This window comes from Nerophis ophidion, linkage group LG19 (assembly GCF_033978795.1).
Source record: "Nerophis ophidion isolate RoL-2023_Sa linkage group LG19, RoL_Noph_v1.0, whole genome shotgun sequence".
Lineage (NCBI taxonomy): Eukaryota > Metazoa > Chordata > Actinopteri > Syngnathiformes > Syngnathidae > Nerophis > Nerophis ophidion.
Window position 1 is genome coordinate 14248895 of NC_084629.1, and position 21752 is coordinate 14270646.

General features: G+C 41.2%; 1 protein-coding gene and 1 long non-coding RNA gene across 2 annotated transcripts in view; one reads left to right on the forward strand and one right to left on the reverse strand.

Moving 5' to 3' along the window:
• nxpe3 (neurexophilin and PC-esterase domain family, member 3) overlaps positions 1-20882 on the forward strand; it is a 30518-nt gene extending 9636 nt beyond the window's left edge. The window contains exons 2-6 of the mRNA XM_061879240.1: positions 1199-1321; positions 4934-5712; positions 11688-11758; positions 11829-12017; positions 12076-20882. Coding sequence (XP_061735224.1) covers positions 1205-1321; positions 4934-5712; positions 11688-11758; positions 11829-12017; positions 12076-12617 — 1698 coding nt within the window. The 5' untranslated portion in view covers positions 1199-1204 and the 3' untranslated portion in view covers positions 12618-20882. The remainder of the gene's footprint in view (positions 1-1198; positions 1322-4933; positions 5713-11687; positions 11759-11828; positions 12018-12075) is intronic.
• On the reverse strand, positions 4905-10683 carry LOC133538017 (uncharacterized). Its single transcript, XR_009802916.1, has 4 exons — positions 10604-10683; positions 10322-10424; positions 7835-7929; positions 4905-7678 (listed from the first exon to the last, which is right to left on the reverse strand). It is a non-coding gene; the product is annotated as an uncharacterized LOC133538017 (long non-coding RNA).
• Positions 20883-21752: the final 870 nt, after the last annotated feature.

Here is a 21752-nt window from a genome sequence, read left to right on the forward strand (position 1 = left end):
TATTTTTGATTGCTGAAACAAAGTAGATGCGGGAAATATCAAACAAACTGCTTCAGGAAATTTAAAAAAGAGAGAAAAAGCCACCAAAATAGGAGCACAGGACAAGAAGTAAAACACTACACATAGGGAAACGGCTAAAAAGTCCAAAATAATTCAAGGTGTGATGTGACAGGTGGTGACGGTACACCTACTTTGAGACAAGAGCTATATTGATGCATGCTTGGTTATGGTTTAAAGTCATGTCCAACAATTGTGACGACTTTTTACTGTCAACTGAATTCCGTTTTTTAATGATTTCTGCTGGTGGTGTGCCTTCGCATTTTTTCAACGCGAAAAATGTGCCTCGGCTCAAAAAAGGTTGAAAAACACTGGTCTATAAACTTTACGACCCCGTTCACTTAGAGTACACGGACGCTCGCATTGTTGATTCTGAAGGCCCCTGGCAGATTTCATACAGCATGGCAACACAAGCTAGCTGAATTCTGATTGGGTACAAACTAAAACAGCACTGGAACGAGCATAATATGACATGAAGAGAATATGAATACTTTTAGATATTTAGGGAAAGGACATTTAATTATGATCATGATTTCGGGTTTTTTTTAGGCCAGCAGAGAAGGCCTTGCAGGCCATGATGGCCCACCACAGATTTACACGCTGCTCCATTAGGCATTTTGCTAGCGTTTTTTCAATCATCTTTAGGGTCCTAAAATAAAATAAAAAGACGTGTGTTTTTGTCTCTCTTACAGATTGTGAACAGTAGGCAAAATTCCCCCCAAAAAGTGCATTTTCCCTTTAAGTTCACCGAGGTATGCAACTCCTTTACCACAAGAAAGGGGGGAGGGACTAAAAATAATAGGATAAATAATAATGAAATAGAATAAAGTATCCTTTATCCACATGTGACCTGTAACAGATGATATGATTGGTCAAGAGTGTTCCAACTTCCTTTAGAATAAATCATTGGGTGTTTCTGCCTTCATCCTCATACACCCTCACTAAATGCGGCCGTCTGCAGGTTGATCAGACCTGAGCATGCGTCAATCTAATTGAATCCATATTTAATCCATTTTCATCATAAGTTTTAAATTTTTCATCAAATCAATTTCCTGTTTGAACGAAGGAACCGTGTTGGAAAAAAATTGACACGTATACTTAATGGCGATAGTACATTTGTGTTGTTTGGTCCTCTTATTAGGGTGGAATGACGATGATGAAGACACGAGGGTCAACCATGTCGCCAAATGTTTGGAAGTACGGCCTGGCCGTCCTAGCGCTGTTGGGCCTCGTCTTCCTGCTGCGCAACATCAGCATTTTGGAGGTGAGGCGGGTTTTGTTTATGTTCATGTCATTGCTTGTAGCCTCTGATTGTTTATCTCGTTCACTTTATGACCATATAGACTTTAACAAAATTATTTTTCTGCATGTAATATCTACTCAATATGTAGAATATGTACATTAGTACCTTAATTTACAAACTAATTGGGTCTGTGATGGAACGCTTAACTCAAAACACTCGTATCTCAAATCAATGTTGCCCATTGAGATGAATTGAAATCCATTTAATTTTTGTTTGGCCCACCAAAACACCACAATTTTAACAGGTGACATGCCTTTTAAAAAGAAAAACAAACATTTAGATGATAAATGTTGTATAAAAATAATACAATACTGCAAAAAAATACAATAGTTTTATGAAGTAATGATGTAATAATAATAAAGTATACCATATTTTCCGGGCTATAAGATGCTACTTTATTCCCAAGCCTTTAACCCTGCGTCTTATACAGAATTGCAGCTAGTTTATATAAATTATGGAATGGATTAACTTTTTTCTCTGAGGGTCACACATTAAAAACTTTAAGCATACAAGGGCCATTTTGATTTTTTTTTATTTACAAAACTAATACAATATATATATATATATATGTATATATATTATACAAATATATATATTTTTTTAAATGTCTAGGGCTCCCCTCAAGTTTGGTCCCGGGGAACCAGAAGATTCTCAGTCATAAAAGTGTTAAAAATAACTAATATATATATTTTCGTTTTATTATTATACTATTCTTGAATCTTGAGATTAACTTAGGTATATCTGTTGATAAAAATTAAAAACATTTTTTTTGTTGCATGCCCTTTTTTCAAAGTAAATTCAGTTTTTTATCGAAAAAATTCAAAATGTCCAATATTTTCCCACAAAAAAAGTTTCAAAGTGTAATATTTGATGTGAAGTCAGTGGAGACTTAAATAGGGCAATAATTCAACATCGATTTAAATTAATTATTTTTTTGAGCAATGACAGTTAAAAAAAAAACAAATCCCAAATTCTTGGGGAGCCAAAGAACACTCATAAAAAAAAAAAAAAAATTATTTCAACTTTTAAGTATTTAGACCAACTTCAGATCTATCGAATAGTAAGTTTATATTTTAAACATAAAAAAATAAAAAAAAGTTTGTTTTATGTTAAAGATTGTAGCTGAGATAGGCACCAGCGCCCCGGCGACCCCAAAGGCAATAAGCGGCAGAAAATGGCTGGATGGAATTTTATGTTAAATAATTTTACATACAAGACACACCAATTAAGTAATAGTTCCACTCTCAAAAATATTTTAACGTGTACTATTTATTGTGAAGTAATTGGAGCCTTAAATGTAGGTCAATATTTAAAAACAACATTGACTTTGATTAATTATAATGTTTTGAGCAATGACTTTTTTTGTTGTTACTTTCACCTGTTTGCTCTTTTATTCCACTTTTTTATTTATCTTTTTTTTTTTAAATAGTGTTTTCAGAATGTGCTGCGGGCTGTTACGAAAATTAGCTGCACGGCGCAATTGGCCCCCGGGCCACACTTTGGACAACCCTGGATTAAGCAAAAAAAATCAAACTATGTAGTAAAATGATACACTTTAGGAAAATGTTCAAACTCAAGGTGTTTACAAAGTACAAGGAAAAAGAATCCTCATAAACATCTAGAACCTTTAAAAAAAAAACGAGAACACTTTATTCACCTTATTAAAGATAAAGACATCATTGACTTTCCTGTTTTGTTTGATCAGCCGTTTAACTGCCTTACTACAGGCACCGTTTGGAAACAATTAAGCTATGTAAATAAACGTTTGAAATATATTTAAATATCAAATTACACACCGTACAAGTATTTATCTGCGGTTTATAGAACCGTGCTGCTAATATATGTAAATCTTTTTTTTTTCTTAAAAAATTTAGTGGGTGGCTTATAGTGAGGAAAATACGGTAGTATATACCTTGGATGGTGGACTTCTACTGTATCTCCTTGCAGCTGCTTCTCCAACAAAACACACCGTCAGCAGTTTTTCCATATTTACATGGATAAATGTTCAGTTTAGATATTATTTTAACATTGTTGGCTGGTGTTTAGACTCATCCTGCTTAGTATGTTGCACTGCGCTTCAATTGCTTTGCCAAGTTGGTGACACGCGTGGTCATATTTTTTTGATGAGAAGTCACATTGAACCATGTGGACATGATTTAAAAATTGTCTAAGCACTATAACCATGTCATAATTACACACATTTAATGCCACTACAAAGCTTGAAGGGTAATATGCAATACATTCGCCACACACTTTGCCGTGTTTGATGTTTCTGATTGCAAAACGGTTGTCATGGAAGTAAACGACTTTCATTTAATATAGAATTTTTTTTATCGTTTATACTTCATTTTGCAGCGTAGTCATAGTCTGATGGGGGGTTATAAAGAACAGGTAAAGTTATGTGTTGTTGTCAGTCTGTTAGCTGACCTGCTTCAATTCATGTTTTAGCCAACTGAAATCATTCCCTGATAATACTCCAACATTGAGCTGGGAATAAACATACAAAGAGCTTTTGTCTTAAACTTGGAACTGAAGTTGCTTAACTTTCTTCAAGTGTAGTGATTTAGATATTCAATTTAAAAATTACATTACTGGGTTAAGCGATAAAGACGATAGAGCGATAATGCATGTTGATGACACATCTGAGCTGTATTGCAAATTTGCCAGCGACAAGCGAACAAACAGGTCCTCAACGCAATGTAGCGGCCAACATGTGTCCACAGTGCAAAGCCACTTCTAAGTCAGCTATCCTCCACTCCATGGCAGAAAATGTACATTTCTTACAAGTAGCATTATCACTGGAGGAAGAGAAACATCTGAACATGCGACACTATACACCATATAAGGATATGCTAACCGCTAACTGCAGGCTAGAGCTCTTACAATAGCAAGTATAGTAACCGCAGTGGTTAGATCAATATTTTTTTTAGTATGAAGATATCTGTTGTCATTTTTGCTATTTTTTACAAACTCAGGAGTACTATAGGCACAGAACATGATTCAAATCACAGCCAAAAGTAAGAAATCATTTTAATATTTAATTGATATTTTATTGTGATTAAACATAAATTAATTTACTGATCTTGAAAATGTGAAGTATCAGTATTGGTATGATCAATACTGTCCCTTCAACTATTTGGTATTATATCAATACCCAAAATTGTAGTACTGCCTAAAACTAATGTAGTACTGCTGAATGAATGTGTTTATTATATTTTAACATAAGTATAGATAGGAGCATGTTACAACAAAGTAATAAGATATTAACAGTAAATTAGCACGTAGATTGATGGTTTTGAGAAAATAATACAACTTGAAATTACGCGATGTTACTGCATGTATCAGCAGCCAAATTAGGAATCTTTGTAGCAGGTTGAAAAGGCTCCTATATCATTTACGTACCAAATGATATATTGTGATATGTATCGTTATCACAGGAGACCGCAATATATATCGCGATATGGATTTTCTGTATCGGCATGGATTACATTACATACGTCATACATTTCTAATGAATACTTCAAAAAAGGGGTTCTTACCGCTGCTATGTTGCATGTGTTGGTATGTCTTCAGAACTGGAACTGTAACACGGTAACAGCGCTGTCGCAGCTCCAGAACCACATCCAATCCTCTTTGTCTGGACCCGTCCCGGTCTTCCACCACAATCGCTCCTTCTGTGCACATCTGGGCCAGAAACCCTCGCTAGAAGAAGAGATAGAGGAGCGCTACTTGTTGAGTTCCATCGCCTGGCCCGGGCCGCCCTCCGACTCGGGACCGATAGCCCTGCTGAGGACCAGCGACCCGGTCCACAGCCTCTTCTCCATCCTCCCCCCTGAGAACGAGGGGCGGCGGTACGTCGGCGAGCAGCTAGAGATCATCGTCCAGATGTACGACTTTAAGGGCCGGGCTAAAAGCTACGGTGGCGATTTTCTTCTGGCTCGACTGCACTCGCCGGAGTGCAGGGCAGGCGTGGCCGGGGTGGTGCTGGACCACGAGAACGGATTCTACTCCGTTCGATTCCCGCTGCTGTGGGAAGGTTTGGCTCAGGTGGAGGTCACCATGGTGCACCCGAGCGAGGCGGTCGCCGTGCTGCGGCGGCTGAGGGAGGAGCGATCCGACAGAGTGTACTTTAACAGCTTCTACCGCCTAGGCCTTCGGTTTGAGACCACCATATGTAACCTGTGCCTGCCGCCCGACTGGGGACCTCTGTGCGACTACACAGACCCTCGCACTGGCGAGCCGTGGTACTGCTACAAACCGAAGATGCTCGGCTGCCATGCCAGGATCAACCACGCCAAGGGAGGCTACCTCAAAAACCTCACAACAAACAAGGAAGCTCTGCTCTTTCAAAGGTAATCAAATAATCAAGCTAATCATACTACAGTGATTAATTGATGTTAGCTACACCTGCACAAGCTACAGGAGGGAAGGGATTCATATGGCCCCATTCCTGGGTGGCTCTCGCGTGAGAGGAATTATTTTGCTGAAAATGATGGAAAGCGCCACTGTATACAACAACTGACGCCCTGGTCAAAGTTGGTACAGCCACAAAACACATTTTAATATATGTATTACTTTACTGCCATCTTGTGGCCAAAGTGAATAGAGCATGCCCCACATTTGTCACGTTTCATGTGTCAGGTAAACCGTGGCGAATGGGCCCGTGTGAATCCCCTTTCTACTGTTATCATAGTATAATGATAGTCGAGGTTTAAAGTAGCTGCACTGGTAGTTCCGTTTTCCTTCTTCAGTTTGTTTGACTCGAACTTGGTCCCCATAAAGCCTGAACCACCTTAGGTACCTAATTCATAGATACGGACCAATTTCCGTATGTAATACCGAGCATGGAGTCACTAAACATCTTGATTCCTTTGCTGCACGGGACGTCATGTCCGCTTGCAGACTCAAGCACTTGGCGGGCAAACAGGTGTTTTCCTAGCGGGGTGCCTCTCGATATTGTTGCAATTTTCCATGCCAACAAAGCAAAGCATGCCTGAAAGAAAGTGCCCGGAAATGCATTAGCTTGTTGCTCGTTTACCATAGACATGCTATTGATTAGCCTTAAATTTGGTAATGAAACTAGGACTAAGACGCTTGCTACAATCAAACAGGTAGTGTGTACTAAGTACAATACTTACAGTATAAAATAGGGATGCAGCTATCGATTATTTTAATAAAAAGGAATTAATCGATTAATGCGTAATTAAGGGTAATAGTGAGTAATAAAAAAATGTTTTTCTGCTTTCCATATCTTTCATTCTTTTTCGTATTAAATGCACATAAACACTATTGATTTGGGCATTATTAAAATAATAGAAACTCCGCCGTTTCCCCCCAACACACACCACCGCTCTCATGTGTGCTCTATTACAGTGACTGAACGAAAAACTATGTCCGCATATTGAAAGTTCCAGGCACTCCTTGCGTTATAAAATGATTAATCTAATCAACAAAATATAAATGGAAGCTTTTATCTTATCCAATCAATAATCGTTGCCGCCTATGTATAAATAAACACTTCCATAAGGCTCAACAAAAGACAAGACTGGCACATTCAACTTATGGGCAATGACTACTTCCTGACTACGGAAACACAGAGTACGAACTGCAATGAATGCATACTGTACTTACAAATGAATGTAAGAAAACAATATGCAGTGGAACCTTGATTTGCAAACTTTACGATTTATGAACAGACTGAATAAAGATATGCTTTGGTTTACAAACCTGGTATCCACGTGTAAACGTTTCATCCAAAATGGCCTGCAGCCTGGCCATTTTGTGCCCGGCAACACATTCATTATTGGCGGGCTCGTTCAGGCAGCAGAATTATTTTTCTTTGTCGGCATTTTTTTTTTTAGCCTTTTTTGCTAGCTCAATTGAGTCCAAAGAATGGCCTGGACAAGCCGTGTGTAGTTTCAAACATCCAGGAAGTATCCACAGCGTTGTCGACACTGCTTTAACCCCTCCCCTGCTACCTTTCTACCGCTACACGCCTAGATTACCGTAATTTCCGGTCTATGAGCGTGGTTCAAAGTGTTTTTACAACACTTTGAACCACGCTCTTTATACAATGTTTCGGCTAATTTATGGATATTCCCGGTGTGACGTAGCATGTCCTTTTACTATTACACACACACTTGACTTGCATTCCCTTGTAGGTCTTACCTGCCGTCAAGTCGAGTCATACCAAAGACTATAAAAATAGGACGCATAACCTCCCTGCTTGGCACTCAGCATCAAGGGTTGGAATTGGGGTTTACATCACCAAATATGATTCCCGGGCGCGGCACCGCTGCTGCCCACTGCTCCCCTCACCTACCAGGGGGTGAACAAGGGGATGGGCTAAATGCAGAGGACAAATTTCACCACACAGTGTGTGTGACAATCATTGGTACTTTAACTTTACTTTAAGGCCATTATATTAGGAACACCAGTGATGCCATTTCCGCTATGAATGTGGATACAACTTACCTGTCGTGCTGTGTTCTGCCCGCTGGCCGTACCGCATCATCACCTCTCGGCTGGTTAAATACATTTTTTTTCTCTCGCACGTCGACGACATGCACCTTGATGGATCGCAAAGCCAAAGAAGAACAAAAAAAGAATGAAAATCGTTTATCACTGACAGGCCCCGAAAGGGTGGATCGAGGAGGAGGAGGAGAAGAAGGAATAAGACAGCGCTCCCTAGTGGGCTGCACGTGTGTTACAGGCACTGTTGAGCTACATTTATGAATGAACACAAGCGCTTGTGTAAATATTTTATGTTTCAATGTGAACACCTGCGGTTAAATCGTTTTTTGCGCCCGATGTACAAAATAATTGTCCTAAAATGAGGTGGGGTAAAAAAAAAAAAAAAAGGTATGCTCTATGGCCTGAAAATTACGGTAGCAACAATTAATTGATTGAGACTTTTATTTGTAGATTGCACAGTACAGTATATATTCCGTACAATTGACCACTAAATGGTAACACCTAGATAAGTTTTACAACTTGTTTAAGTCGGGGTCCATGTTAATCAATTCATGGTAAAACTGATTTGTTTTTTATTCCGAATCATTGCAGCGACCTGGCTGTTAAATTTAAGGACTTTTGGGATATCAAACCGAGTGCACCACAGGGCTAGTGACTGTGTGTGTGTGTCGGCAGGGCAGTTGAAACGAGGACAGTTCAGCTAGTTTGTTGTTGTGTCTTTGTTATTAAATAGAAAGTTGACCTATCACCACCTTATGTTAGTTTGACAGACAGTAGTGTTTAGTGCTTTATATTGTGTTCAAAGTGTACAAACCTTTACTAAAATATGCACTTTTGTCGAGGCTGGAACCCATTATTTATGTTTACATTGTTTCTTATGGAAAAATGTGCTTCACCATACAAACTTTTCCATTTAAGAACTATTTTTAAGAACCAATTGCGTTTGTAAATTCCACTGTATAACTACTGGACAACACAGGTATTATCAACTTACTTTTAAATTGAACAAAATATTAAACACATTAACACACACTAAAGTACCAAAAAAGGAGTTGGTACCGTATCGGTTCAAAGTTGAAAGGTACCAAAGTTACGACTACCGGAACGATCGAGTGGAAGTCCCCTCTCTTAATTGGCGGGACAAGACAGGTTCTAGCATACCTTGGGTTGTCTCGCCTTCCTATCTAAAGTTCATCTAAAAGCGAGCAATATAGAAGCATAAAATTGAGTTTTATTCTCCAGTTTAGTGAGTGTGACTGAGCAAGCGTGGCTAACTGTTGCCACTTATCGTACTCACTGCAATATATTTGTGTTGGCGGGGGCGTGGTCAACAATGCATTATCATATAATTATCATATTCTCATCTGCTTCTTTTAAAAAGGCTAAATAAATGTTATGCATGCATTAAAACCCAATTATTTGGTATAAACATGTTTTTTTTTTATATCATTTGCTCTATTTTTACAATTGTACAATGTACTTTGAGTTTTTAGAGACTTCTCTGAGTCTTAGTGACTTTTTCTTCATTAAAAACGAGTCTAGACTATTGTTCTGGTGCTATTGTAGACTGTACTTGTGTTTAGAGACTCTTTAACTTATTGCCAGCAATGACTGCTGCTTTCAGACTTTCTCTCTTTAATATTTGCACATTTTGTAGATTGCTGTCCGCGGGTATGTCTGGGATATGTCAAAGTACGTCCATATTTCAGACATGCTGCCTCCTCTACTGACAATTCCGTGCTTATCATCACAACATCCGCTTTTGGTGATCACAGTATTTTTTGGCGGCCAAATTTTTGGTGCATCACTCATCAATAGTGCACAAATAATTAACTATGTACTGTATGTCCATTCATACTGTCACAACCTGCTGGTGTTAATGTTCATTGTTCCCCTGATCGTAGACACACCAAAAGGGACTTGGCTAAGAATGAGGAAGTGCTGTGTGTCTGAGAATGAAGCACGGAGACGGACGTGTGCACTCGGGAGGGAATATGTGGTGGAGTTGGTCCAGTTGTTAGCACACAATAAAAGTAAAAAGAGACTTTATGTGGTTAGAGTGTCCGCCCTGAGATTGGTAGGTTGTGAGTTCAAACCCCGGCCGAATCATACCAAAGACTGTACAAATGGGACCAATTACCTCCCTGCTAAGCACTCAGCATCAATGGTTGGAATTGGGGGTTATATCACCAGAAATTATTCCCGGGCGCGGCACCGCTGCTGCCCACTGCTCCCCTCACCTCCCAGGGGGTGTACAAGGGAATGGGTCAAATACAAAGGACACATTTCACCATACCTGGGGTGTGTGTGACAATCATTGGTACTGTAACTTAATAAAATTACTTAAATGCTATTTCCCGGGCTATGGAGTGCATGGTATTAAAGACGCACCCAACAAATTTGAGAAAAATCAATATTTTTACATACATTAGCCGGACCAGATTATAATACTGGTACGAAAAATGTTGTAAATGTTTATTTACATACCTTAATTGTTTCCAAACAGTACCTGGACCCACTGGCTGCAGAAGCTAGCTTTCCAGTCAACTAAACAGACTCAATAAGTCCACGGTAACTATTTGGTGAAAAACTGAAACACAAAAAGAATGGCATTTGTAAGTTAATAATACTAACACAGACACTTGTTCACATATTGGCTAATGCTAATGATGCTAGCTTGATTACTATAGCATGTACAAATATGCATAAAAACACTCCTACAGACATTATACACCTGACTGTTTAGTAAGTATGAATTGTTTTAGTTACATTGTAAAACTCAAATGTTGCTTGGAGTGATGACTGAAGAATCCTTTCGTGCAGAAACACAATGGACGGTTATACTTCCGGTTCGAGGCACGAAACGGGAAGTACATTTTCACTCCGCAGCACCTGCAGTGAGCGAACTTGTCTAAAAGACGGTGCCATTGCACAAGCAGTAACACACCTTTTCAGTGTCTCTATATTATAATATGAAAACTATTTGCTAACGGCCATAATGTTTTGTATTCAACAAAGAAAAGTCCATAAATTATGCAAACTGTTAAAATTATACATGTATTTTTTTTTTTTTTTAGATGAAAACTATATTTTCTGCACTTTAAGCCACTACTTTTCCCCACGGCTTAGAGCAGGGATGTCAAACATACGGCTCGTGGGCTGGATCAAGCCCACGAACAGGTTTTATCTGGCCCTTAGGATTTTTTTGCTAAGTATGAAAATGAGCCAACATTTTTGAGTGGAATAAACTGCTGTTCTAAATGTGTCCACTAGATACCGCAATAGCAATTACTTGATTATGCTACATTTGTAAAAAGAAAATAAATAAACCACGTTAGGACACCAGTCGAGGAAAATTAGTAAACTACATAAATAATGTCCTGATTTGATTGTGATATTATTTTTTGTGAAAATCATCCAATGAGTTGACTGATGAACATTATCACAATGTATTCAGAAAGTATAAATAACGACAAATAAAGATAGAATACTATTACCCGTGACATGTAAGTGTGAAAAAAATCCCAACAACATTATGATTTGTTCATTTTTCAGAATATGCTAGTTATATTTTTAAACAAAGAAAACAATTTGAAGTAGTCTTTATTTTTAAGTTATCGTGCCGTAATTTAACCGGTCCGGCCCATTTGGGAGTAGATTTTTCTCCCTGTGGCTCCCGTTCTAAAATGAGTTTGACACCCCCGACTAGGAGTGTTTGTATCTTAAAAAAAAAACGTAACTAATTTTTAAGGTGTGCCTGCTTTTATTTGCCATGGCTCGCTGCCAAAAACCATGACATGCTGGGGAAACCTTGCACTGTTGTCACGCTGAACCTTCTTGTTTTTGCCGTCAGTGGGGTCAACATCAAAGTTCCCATCCAGGCTTCGGGAAAGAACACGATAAAGGTGCTGCCTTCAAGCACAGGTAGGACCTCCGCCGCCAGAGAGCTTGATTGTTTTCAGGTGTTTCCATCCCTTTCATTGCATGGCCGTAGAAAGTGCCATCAACCTGGAAGAGACATCTGGGTATTACTACCAAGACTCGTGGAGACCTTTAGGCACCGTCGCCATGCGCCAGTTCGACTCGTCCGCCATCACTCGGTGTTTGAGCAACAAGGTGGTGCACATGTACGGCGACTCCACCGTCCGCCAATGGTTTGAGTTCCTGGTGGAGGCGCTGCCAGGTGAGCGTCCTGGCGTCTCGCTCTCGCCGAGCGTCAACTCATTCTGTTCCCTCCGCAGACTTGAAGGAGTTCAACCTGCAGAGTCCTAAAAGGGTGGGACCCTACATGGCGGTGGACAGCGGCCACAACATTCTGGTGACGTACCGCTGCCACGGGCCGCCGATACGCTTCACCACCGTCATGGCCAGCGAGCTGCGCTACATCTCCAACGAGCTGGACGGCTTGAGCGGGGGTCCCAGCACGGTGGTGGCCCTCAGCATCTGGTCTCACTTCAGCACCTTCCCTGTGGAGGTGTACGTACGGCGCCTGCGCCACATCCGCAAGGCTGTGGTGCGGCTTCTGGATCGGGCGCCGGGGACAATGGTGGTCATCCGCTCGGCCAACCCCCAGGCCCTGGACCAGCAGGTGAGTCTGTACAACAGCGACTGGTTCTCCCTGCAGCTGGACGCCGTGCTGCGCGCCATGTTTAAAGGCCTGGACGTCCTGCTGGTGGACGCCTGGCAGATGAGCGTGGCGCACCGTCACCCTCACATCCTCCACCCCTCGCCCGTCATCGTCAAGAACATGGTGGACCTCATTTTGTCCTACGTGTGTCCCTAGAAATACCAAAGATGGCCATGATGGACGTGGGCCACCATTTTGCTCTGGAGCTAAAAACTATGACATCACTGACAAGGATGTACTCTTAGGAGAAAAGTCATACCCATAAAGTCATTTTTACAACTAGTCGCAATACCTGAGGATAAAAAGTAGAAGCATCCCTCGCCACATTGCGCTTTCTTCAACATTTTGGCCCTAAATGAAGCATTTCCAAGACTAAAACGCCTAAATAAACTACAAAAAAATCCAAACTACAGTTGTATTGGCCACTTGATGAGACCAAACCAATCAGATTACGCTGTTCAGTATCGCACTGATTGGCTCAGCCTCAAGCTGCATTACTATATTGGATTCAACAGTGTAAATGTGAAGTGAATTATTTTTATATAGCGCTTTTTCTCTAGTGACTCAAAGCGCTTTACATAGTGAAACCCAATATCTAAGTTACATTTAAACCAGTGTGGGTGGCACTGGGAGCAGGTGCGTAAAGTGTCTTGCCCAAGGACACAACGGCAGTAACTAGGATGGCGGAAGCGGGGATCGAACCTGCAACCCTCAAAATGCTGGCACAGCCACTCTACCAACCGAACTATACCGCCCCAAAGTGACTAGAGGGTGTTATTTCATGTCTAGAAGAACTTATTTAGAAGGTAGTTAATGCATTTTTTAGGAGAAATTCCATTTATAATTCATAATTCCTACTTTGCAGGAATTAATTTATTGCTGTCATGTCTGGAACCAAGAACAGCGATAGAAGGGGCGATTAGTGTACTTCGTTTTAGGATTACAATTTAATTTACTCCTCCACGCAAATGTTGTTGTTGTACAAGTTAGGGGAATAAAAGCCTCAGACTTATACAAGCGGAGAATTTATCCCAAATGTTGCTGTTCCTCCATTGAAAAGTACAACTTGAAGAATTCAGATTTTTTTCTGGCAGTAACAACTTTTTTGTTTTACAATTAAAGTGTAAAGTTACAGGAAATAGTTAACATTTTTGACGAAAATCCATTATTGGGAGGATGAAGATTTAGAATGCTGAAATAAATTAGCCCGGTTTTGTTGAACAATAGATTAATAAAGTAGTCATTTTACGGAAAAAATGTGAGCGAATACGAGGTTAAATGCATAAAAAAGGCTGCTTAAGACGTATTTAAAAGTACGATTTCAAAGAAAATTACAACTTCATTTTTTTGATAATTCAACTTTTTTTATGGAACAATTAAGTATCAAAACTGCCATCCCTCCATTTCCTACCGCTTATTCCCTTTGGGGTCGCGGGGGGCGTTGGTGCCTATCTCAGCTACAATCGGGCGGAAGGCGGGGTACACCCTGGACAAGTCGCCACCTCATTGGAGGCCCAAAACTGCCATTTTACAAAAAAAATTGCAAAAAATAAACATTAAAGAAGGATGACTATCACTAATTGTATTTGATTAAAAAAATTCATAAATTTGCGCATTTGTCCATTTAAAAGTAGAATTATGACTTTTATTTTTCCGATAAGATTTCTGTTGTTGAAATGGTTTGAATAGTGTATTATGATAAATATGTCAGGATATTGCGAGAATAAATGCATAAAAGAAGCTGTTACTGAAATTAAGGGGTACAAGAAATGGTCGTTTATTTAAAAGTTTTTGTTGAATAACGTCTTTATTCTTTCAAAGATCCGACTTTTCTGTTGAACAATAAAGTATTAAGGAGGAATTTTATGAAAAATGTTATACAAAATAAAATTGCTGATGTCAAGATTTTTACTAACGTTTTTTTAATTGAACAGTGATGTATCAAGCGGCCATTTTAAGAAAAATTTAGCAAAAATAAATAGAAAAAACCCGCTATCACTATTTTTATTTGAATTCAATAGAACATTTTAAATGTCGAGATTCGTTCATTTTGAAAGAAAACTTGTTGAATTCCAAAAATTTTTTCTATAAATATGGAAGTAGTGTCAAAGCGGTTTGAGTACCTTGAAGGTAGAAAAGCGCGATACAAGTACAACCCATTTATCATTTATTATGCGATTATTAGTTGTTTTTAAGGTGGTAGAGGAGTTTGCGTGTCCCAATGATCCTAGGAGCTATGTTGTCCGGGGGCTTTATGCCCCCTGGTAGGGTCTCCCTAGGCAAACAGGTTCTAGGTGAGGGATCAGACAAAGAGCAGTTCGAAGACCTCTGTGAAGAAGACAAAACATGGACCCAGATTTCCCTCGCCCGGACGCGGGTCACCAACGCCCCCCTCTGGAGCCAGGCCCGGAGGTGGGGCACGATGCCGAGCGGCTGGTGGCCGGGCCTGTTCCCATGGGGCCCGGCCGGGCAAAGCCCGTAGAGGCAACGTGGGTCACCCCTCCAATGGGCTCACCACCCATAGCAGGGGCCATAGAGGTCGGGTGCAATGTGAGCTGGGGGCAGCCGAAGGTAGGGCACTTGGCGGTCCGATCCTCGGCTACAGAAGCTAGCTCTTGGGACGTGGAATGTCACCTCACTGGGGGGGAAAGAACCTGAGCTAGTGCGCAAGTGGAGAAGTTCCGGCTTTGATATAGTCTGACTCACTTCGACGCACAGAAAGGGCTCTGGAACCACTTCTCTCAAAGAGGGACTGGACCCTATTCCACTCTGGCGTTGCCGGCAGTGAGAGGCGACGGGCTGGGGTGGCAATTCTGGTTGCCCCCCGGCTTAAAGCCTGCACGTTGGAGTTCAACCCGGTGGACGAAAGGGTAGCCTCCCTCCGCCTTCGGGTGGGGGGACGGGTCCTGACTGTTTGTGCTTACGCACCAAACAGCAGTTAAGAGTACCCACCCTTTTTGGGTACACTCAAGGGAGTACTGGAAAGTGCTCCCCTGGGTGATTCCCTTGTCCTACTGGGGGACTTCAACGCTCATGTTGGCAACCACAGTGAAACCTGGAGAGGCGTGATTGGGAAGAATGGCCGCCCGGATCTGAACCCGAGTGGTGTTTTGTTATTGGACTTTTGTGCTCGTCACAGTTTGTCCATTACAAACACCATGTTTAAACATAAGGGTGTCCATATGTGCACTTGGCACCAGGACACCCTAGGCCGCAATTCCATGATCGACTTTGTAGTTGTGTCATCGGATTTGCAGCCTTATGTTTTGGACACTCGGGTGAAGAGAGGGGCGGAGGTTTCTACCGATCACCACCTGGTGGTGAGTTGGCTGCGATGGTGGGGGAGGATGCCGGACAGACCTGGCAGGCCCAAAAGCATTGTGAAGGTCTGCTGGGAACGTCTGGCAGAGTCTCCTGTCAGAGAAAGTTTCAATTCCCACCTCCGGAAGAACTTCGAACATGGAGGTGCTGGACATTGAGTCCGAGTGGACCATGTTCTGCACCTTTATTGTCCAGGCGGCTGATCGGAGCTGTGGCCGCAAGGTAGTGGGTGCCTGACGGGGCGGCAATCCTAAAACCCCTTGGTGGACACCAGCAGTGAGGGATGCCGTCAAGCTGAAGGAGTCCCATCGGTCCTTTTGGCTCATAGGACTCCGGAGGCAGTGGACAGGTACCGACAGGCCAAGCGGTGTGCGGCTTCAGCGATCGCGGAGGCAAAAACTCGGACATGGGAGGAGTTCGGGGAAGCCATGGAAAACGACTTCCGGACGGCTTCGAAGCGATTCTGGACCACCGTCCGCCGCCTCAGGAAGGGGAAGCAGTGCACTATCAACACCGTGTATTGCGGATGGTGTTCTGCTGACCTCAACTGCGGATGTTGTGGATAGGTGGAAGGAATACTTCGAAGACCTCCTCAATCCCACCAACACGTCTTCCTATGAGGAAGCAGTGCCTGGGGAATCTGTAGTGGACTCTCCTATTTCTGGGGCTGAGGTCGCTGAGGTAGTTAAAAAGCTCCTCGGTGGCAAGGCCCCGGGGGTGGATGAGACCCGCCCGGAGTTCCTCAAGGCTCTGGATGCTGTAGGGCTGTCTTGGTTGACAAGACTCTGCAGCATCGCGTGGACATCGGGGGTGGTACCCCTGGATTGGCGGACCGGGGTGGTGGTTCCTCTCTTGAAGAAGGGGGACCGGAGGGTGTGTTCCAACTATCGTGGGATCACACTCCTCAGCCTACCCGGTAAGGTTTATTCAGGTGTACTTGAGAGGAGGCTACGCCGGATAGTCGAACCTCGGATTCAGGAGGAACAGTGTGGTTTTCGTCCTGGTTGTGGAACTGTGGCCCATCTCTATACTCTCGGCAGGGTTCTTGAGGGTGCATGGGAGTTTGCCCAACCAGTCTACATGTGCTTTGTGGACTTGGAGAAGGCATTCGACCGTGCTCAGAGAGTATGGGGTATGGCACTGTCTTATTGTGGCGGTTCGATCCCTGTACGATCAGTGCCAGAGCTTTGTCTGCATTGCCGGCAGTAAGTCGAAAACATTTCCAGTGAGGGTTGGACTCCGCCATGGCTGTCCTTTGTCACCGATTCTGTTCATAACTTTTATGGACAGAATTTCTAGGCGCAGTCAAGGCGTTGAGGGGTTCCGGTTTGGTGACCGCAGGATTAGGTCTCTGCTTTTTGCAGATGATGTGGTCCTGATGGCTTCATCTGACCGGGATCTTCAGCTCTCACTGGATCGGTTTGCAGCCGAGTGTGAAGCGACTGGAATGAGAATCAGCACCTCCAAGTCCGAGTCCATGGTTCTCGCCCGGAAAAGGGTGGAATGTCATCTCCGGGTTGGGGAGGAGACCCTGTCCCAAGTGGAGGAGTTCAAGTACCTAGGAGTCTTGTTCATGAGTGAGGGAAGAGTGGATCGTGAGATCGACAGGCGGATCAGTGCGGCGTTTTCAGTATTGCGGTCGTTGTACCGATCCGTTGTGGTGAAGAAGGAGCTGAGCCGGAAGGCAAAGCTCTCAATTTACCGGTCGATCTATGTTCCCATCCTCACCTATGGTCATGAGCTTTGTGTCATGACCGAAAGGATAAGATCACGGGTACAAGCGGCCAAAATGAGTTTCCGCCGCCGTGTGGCGGGGCTCTCCCTTAGAGATAGGGTGAGAAACTGCCATCCGGGAGGAACTCAAAGTAAAGCCGCTGCTCCTTCACATCGAGAGGAGCCAAATGAGGTGGTTCGGGCATCTGGTCAGGATGCCACCCGAACACCTCCCTAGGGAGGTGTTTAGGGCAGGTCCAACCGGTAGGAGGCCACGGGGAAGACCCAGGACACGTTGGGAAGACTATGTCTCCCGGCTGGCCTGGGAACGCCTCGGGATCCCCCGTGAAGAGCTCGACGAAGTGGCTGGGGAGAGGGAAGTCTGGGTTTCCCTGTTTAGGCTGTTGCCCCCGCGACCCGACCTCGGATAAGCGGAAGAAGATGGATGGATGGATGTTTTTTTTAAACAAAACATTAAAGCTGCCATTTTACAATCAAAATGTTGGGAGAAGGCTAAAATAAACGGTTGTGGGGGTGGAATTCGTCCATTCAAAATTACGACTTTTATTCTTTCGAAGTATTAAAGTAGTAATGTTTAGATAGAAATGTCAGAATATCGAGAGAATAAACTTTAAAGAGGCTGTTTGTTTTAACATCATCAAAACGCACAAGAACTTGTCATTTAAAGTTGTTAGATGTAGTAAAGTTGACAGAAATGGTAGTGCAGCATTCTGCAGTGTCCTCCCACTCTCCCTGACTGAGGTTGCCAGATACGCAGCCGAATCCGAATCCTACTCCAAGGAGCTTCCAATGGCAATCGACGAGTCCTACGCTGTAGGTTTCTCTTGTTTTTCTCTGGCAAGATGGTTTAATTATGCCACATTTTACCGATGTCGATTAGCCAAATGTATTCGTAAAGTTACCACCATCAAAATAATTATATGTAATAATATATATCGCATAGACCTACTTTGATGGCAAACCAAGCCCAACAGTAAAATTACAACATTTTGTTCAGCATAACCCCATGTTGCATCTAACCTGACGCACTGCATTCTGCTCCATGTACGCACATCACCATCTTTCAGGGCAAAGTACGATTCCATGAGCCAACCCACATTACGCAAAAATCACGTTACGCATAAACCATTTAGCCTACTACCATGTCAATAAACAAAGTACAAAATCATGACATGTAATGCATTATATTGTGCCAAGCTAATACCAACCCATATGTGCCTGATGCAGAAACCGCAATCAGCCGTGCTAATGTCGGAATCCATTTCCTCAGCGTATCGGTATATTGAGAAGGAAATAGTCACTGACACTACCCATATCCACATAGGTTTTATTTTGCCCTGTCAGTTGGATGACACATGGACATACAGGCTAACGGGCATATGTTTCCCCCATTAGTCTGTATGTGGATGTGTCATTGACCGGGCTAGCATGCTAAGTTGCAGGAACATACTAGCTTTGTTAAGACACGATCATAGACTGTATTAGACAATTTAGTTTACATACCAAATGTCCATTTCCATTTATTACAAGTAATAAGAAAATGTAAATGCCTTACTTACCTATCAAGGAGGAAATTAGCAAGTTTGGCGTCAGATGAAAAAATCTTCTCCACCGGCAATCTTCTCCATTTTTCAAAGGCATCTCCAATACAAATCTTTGTTTTGTTCCTGGCTTTGTCATGAATAAGTTGAGAATCGTAACGACACCTTTTAGATTGACCACGGTCTGACATGTTTTGTAACTTTACCAGTGGCAGTAGCCAGACGAAGATGGCGGTGTGTAACTGGCAACCTGGATGTAACACACTTACAGACTTTATAATTGGTCAAACGTTGGAGGGCGGGGCATCGAATGGAAAACAATAAGATGAGCATATCCCGGCTGAAGTACGGTTATTAGTTATAAAGGTATTCGAAAAGAACATGATTTATCAATACCTTTTGACATATCAGGGCCATTTAATGACTTGACATGAAATGATTACAAATGGCTCCTTTAAAGTGCAACTTCTTGTAGAATAACGACTTTATCCACTCTTGCGATGATACAACTATTTTTAGTTTAGTAATTTTACACACACACAAAAACAACGTACAACAAAGCTGACCATCACAATTCTTACTAACTTTTTAATTGAACAAATTTTACAAAAGATTTTGCAACTTTCACTGTTTAGCATTCGGCTGTTAAAAATATTGACTTATACAATACGATTTTTTTTGTTGAAAAACAAAATATCGAAACGTAAATATTATGTTAATGTTGGGACAAGGCGAGAATAAACACATGAAATAGTTTTGGTTAACTTCAACATGCAATATTTGTTTTTGGCATTTGTCCATTTAAAACTACAACTCCATTCTTGCAATATATATTTTTTTCTGCTGAACAAAAGAAGTAATAAAGTTTGAATTTTACGAAAAATGTTTTGCAATATTAACGTAAAACAAGGCTGACCATCACTCTGTACTTGTATTAGATTATTGTATTGTATAAAAAATTATCAGAAAATTTTACATTCGTCCATTTAAGATCACGACTTCTTGTTAAAACCGTTTATTTTCTTGATATGACCTTTCTTTCAAAAAGTTTTTTTTTCTTTTTTTCCCAAAATCATTTGGAGCTATTGCAATAATAATCGCGTATATAAGAGGCTTATTGTTGTACTAAATTTTAAACGTTTATAAAAACATTAATTTAACTAAAAGTACCACTTCTGCTAGAATTATGACTTTATTCTCGCGATAATACGACTTTTCTGTTGACAATGAAGTATTAAAGTAGGATTTTTACAAAAACATTTTACTTGTGTTAGGTTAAGTCGCAAATTTGCCAATGGTTTATTTAAAAGTACAACTTCTTGAAGAATTACGCCTTCACTGTATCGGTATTATTAGAGTAACTGGACACAAAAAATGTTGGGATATTGTGACAATTAACCCATAAAAAGGCTGATCGTTTTACTAGACATTTGGACGCATAAAAAATGTTGCCATTTGTCCTTTTAAAAAGTACAGTCCTGTAGAACTACGAGAGTTAAGCGGGAGAAGCGGTGAAAAATTGCGGCATTCGCCCTTTTAAAAGTGACTTAACGCAACATTTGAACCTTAACCAAGGTTATCGCCATGGTGGTGTAATGAGTCATTTACCAGTCAGGCCTTTTCTATGTTTGTACAGCCAGATTGAAGATGTCTGTGGTCTTTTATGTCGGAACAAGCTTTGTGTCTTCAGTGTTTAGCAATAACAGGAAGTCATCATGTGCCTTTTACTGTCTGACTTGGTCCCGCTTTAACTGAGCTTTAATTTTTCTTTTCTCACCAATCTCACGAATAAACATGTGGGAACTTGTGTCTTCTCAAAACCAAACCTCTTGAGTCGTCTTTCCCTTTTAAAGAGAGCATGCATGTGATGAACTTGATAATTCCCCAGTCGGCTGGTCGTCCACGGCAACCACTGAGACAAAGCGTCTTCTTACTTCTAAAGGTCATGGCAAAAAGAGAAAGCACACTTAGCACATAACTCTAAACATGCGACTTCCCCCCCTTCAAATAGAAGTGAAAATTAACACCATAAACAAACGGTAAAATTAATTCAATACATTTTCCTCCAAGGTATAAATATTTAAAGAAATGTAACTTTGTCAAAACGTTAAAATAAATGAAAAATATAAATTTTTTACATAATCCAAAAATATCAATTCATTATTAATATCCACGCTTCCCTGTTAAAGTGAAACATTTTGTGTGTTGCTTACCTGATAGATCCATTCCAACTCCACAAATAAATTCTTAAATTAGGTACAAGAATTTTTTTTTTTTTTTTTAACATTTTCTATTAATTTTTATGAATATCACCTACGGTATGTATTTTTTTTCACCTCTTTTTATCAACAAACTATTTAAAAAATGTATTACATGTACTTAACTTTAGCAAAGTGAAATATATTTATATAGCACTTTTTCACTAGAGACTCAGAGCGGTTTAACCCATTATATACATTTAAACCAGTATGGGTGGCACTGGGAGCAAGAGGGAAGTTTTGATTGATTGATTGAAACTTTTATTAGTAGATTGCACAGTTCAGTACATATTCCGTACAATTGACCACTAAATGGTAACACCCGAATACGTTTTTCAACTTGTTTAAGTCGGGGTCCACGTTAACCAATTCTTAGTAAGTGGAAGTGTCTTGCCCAAGGACACAACAGTGAAGTGAATTATATTTATATGGCGCGT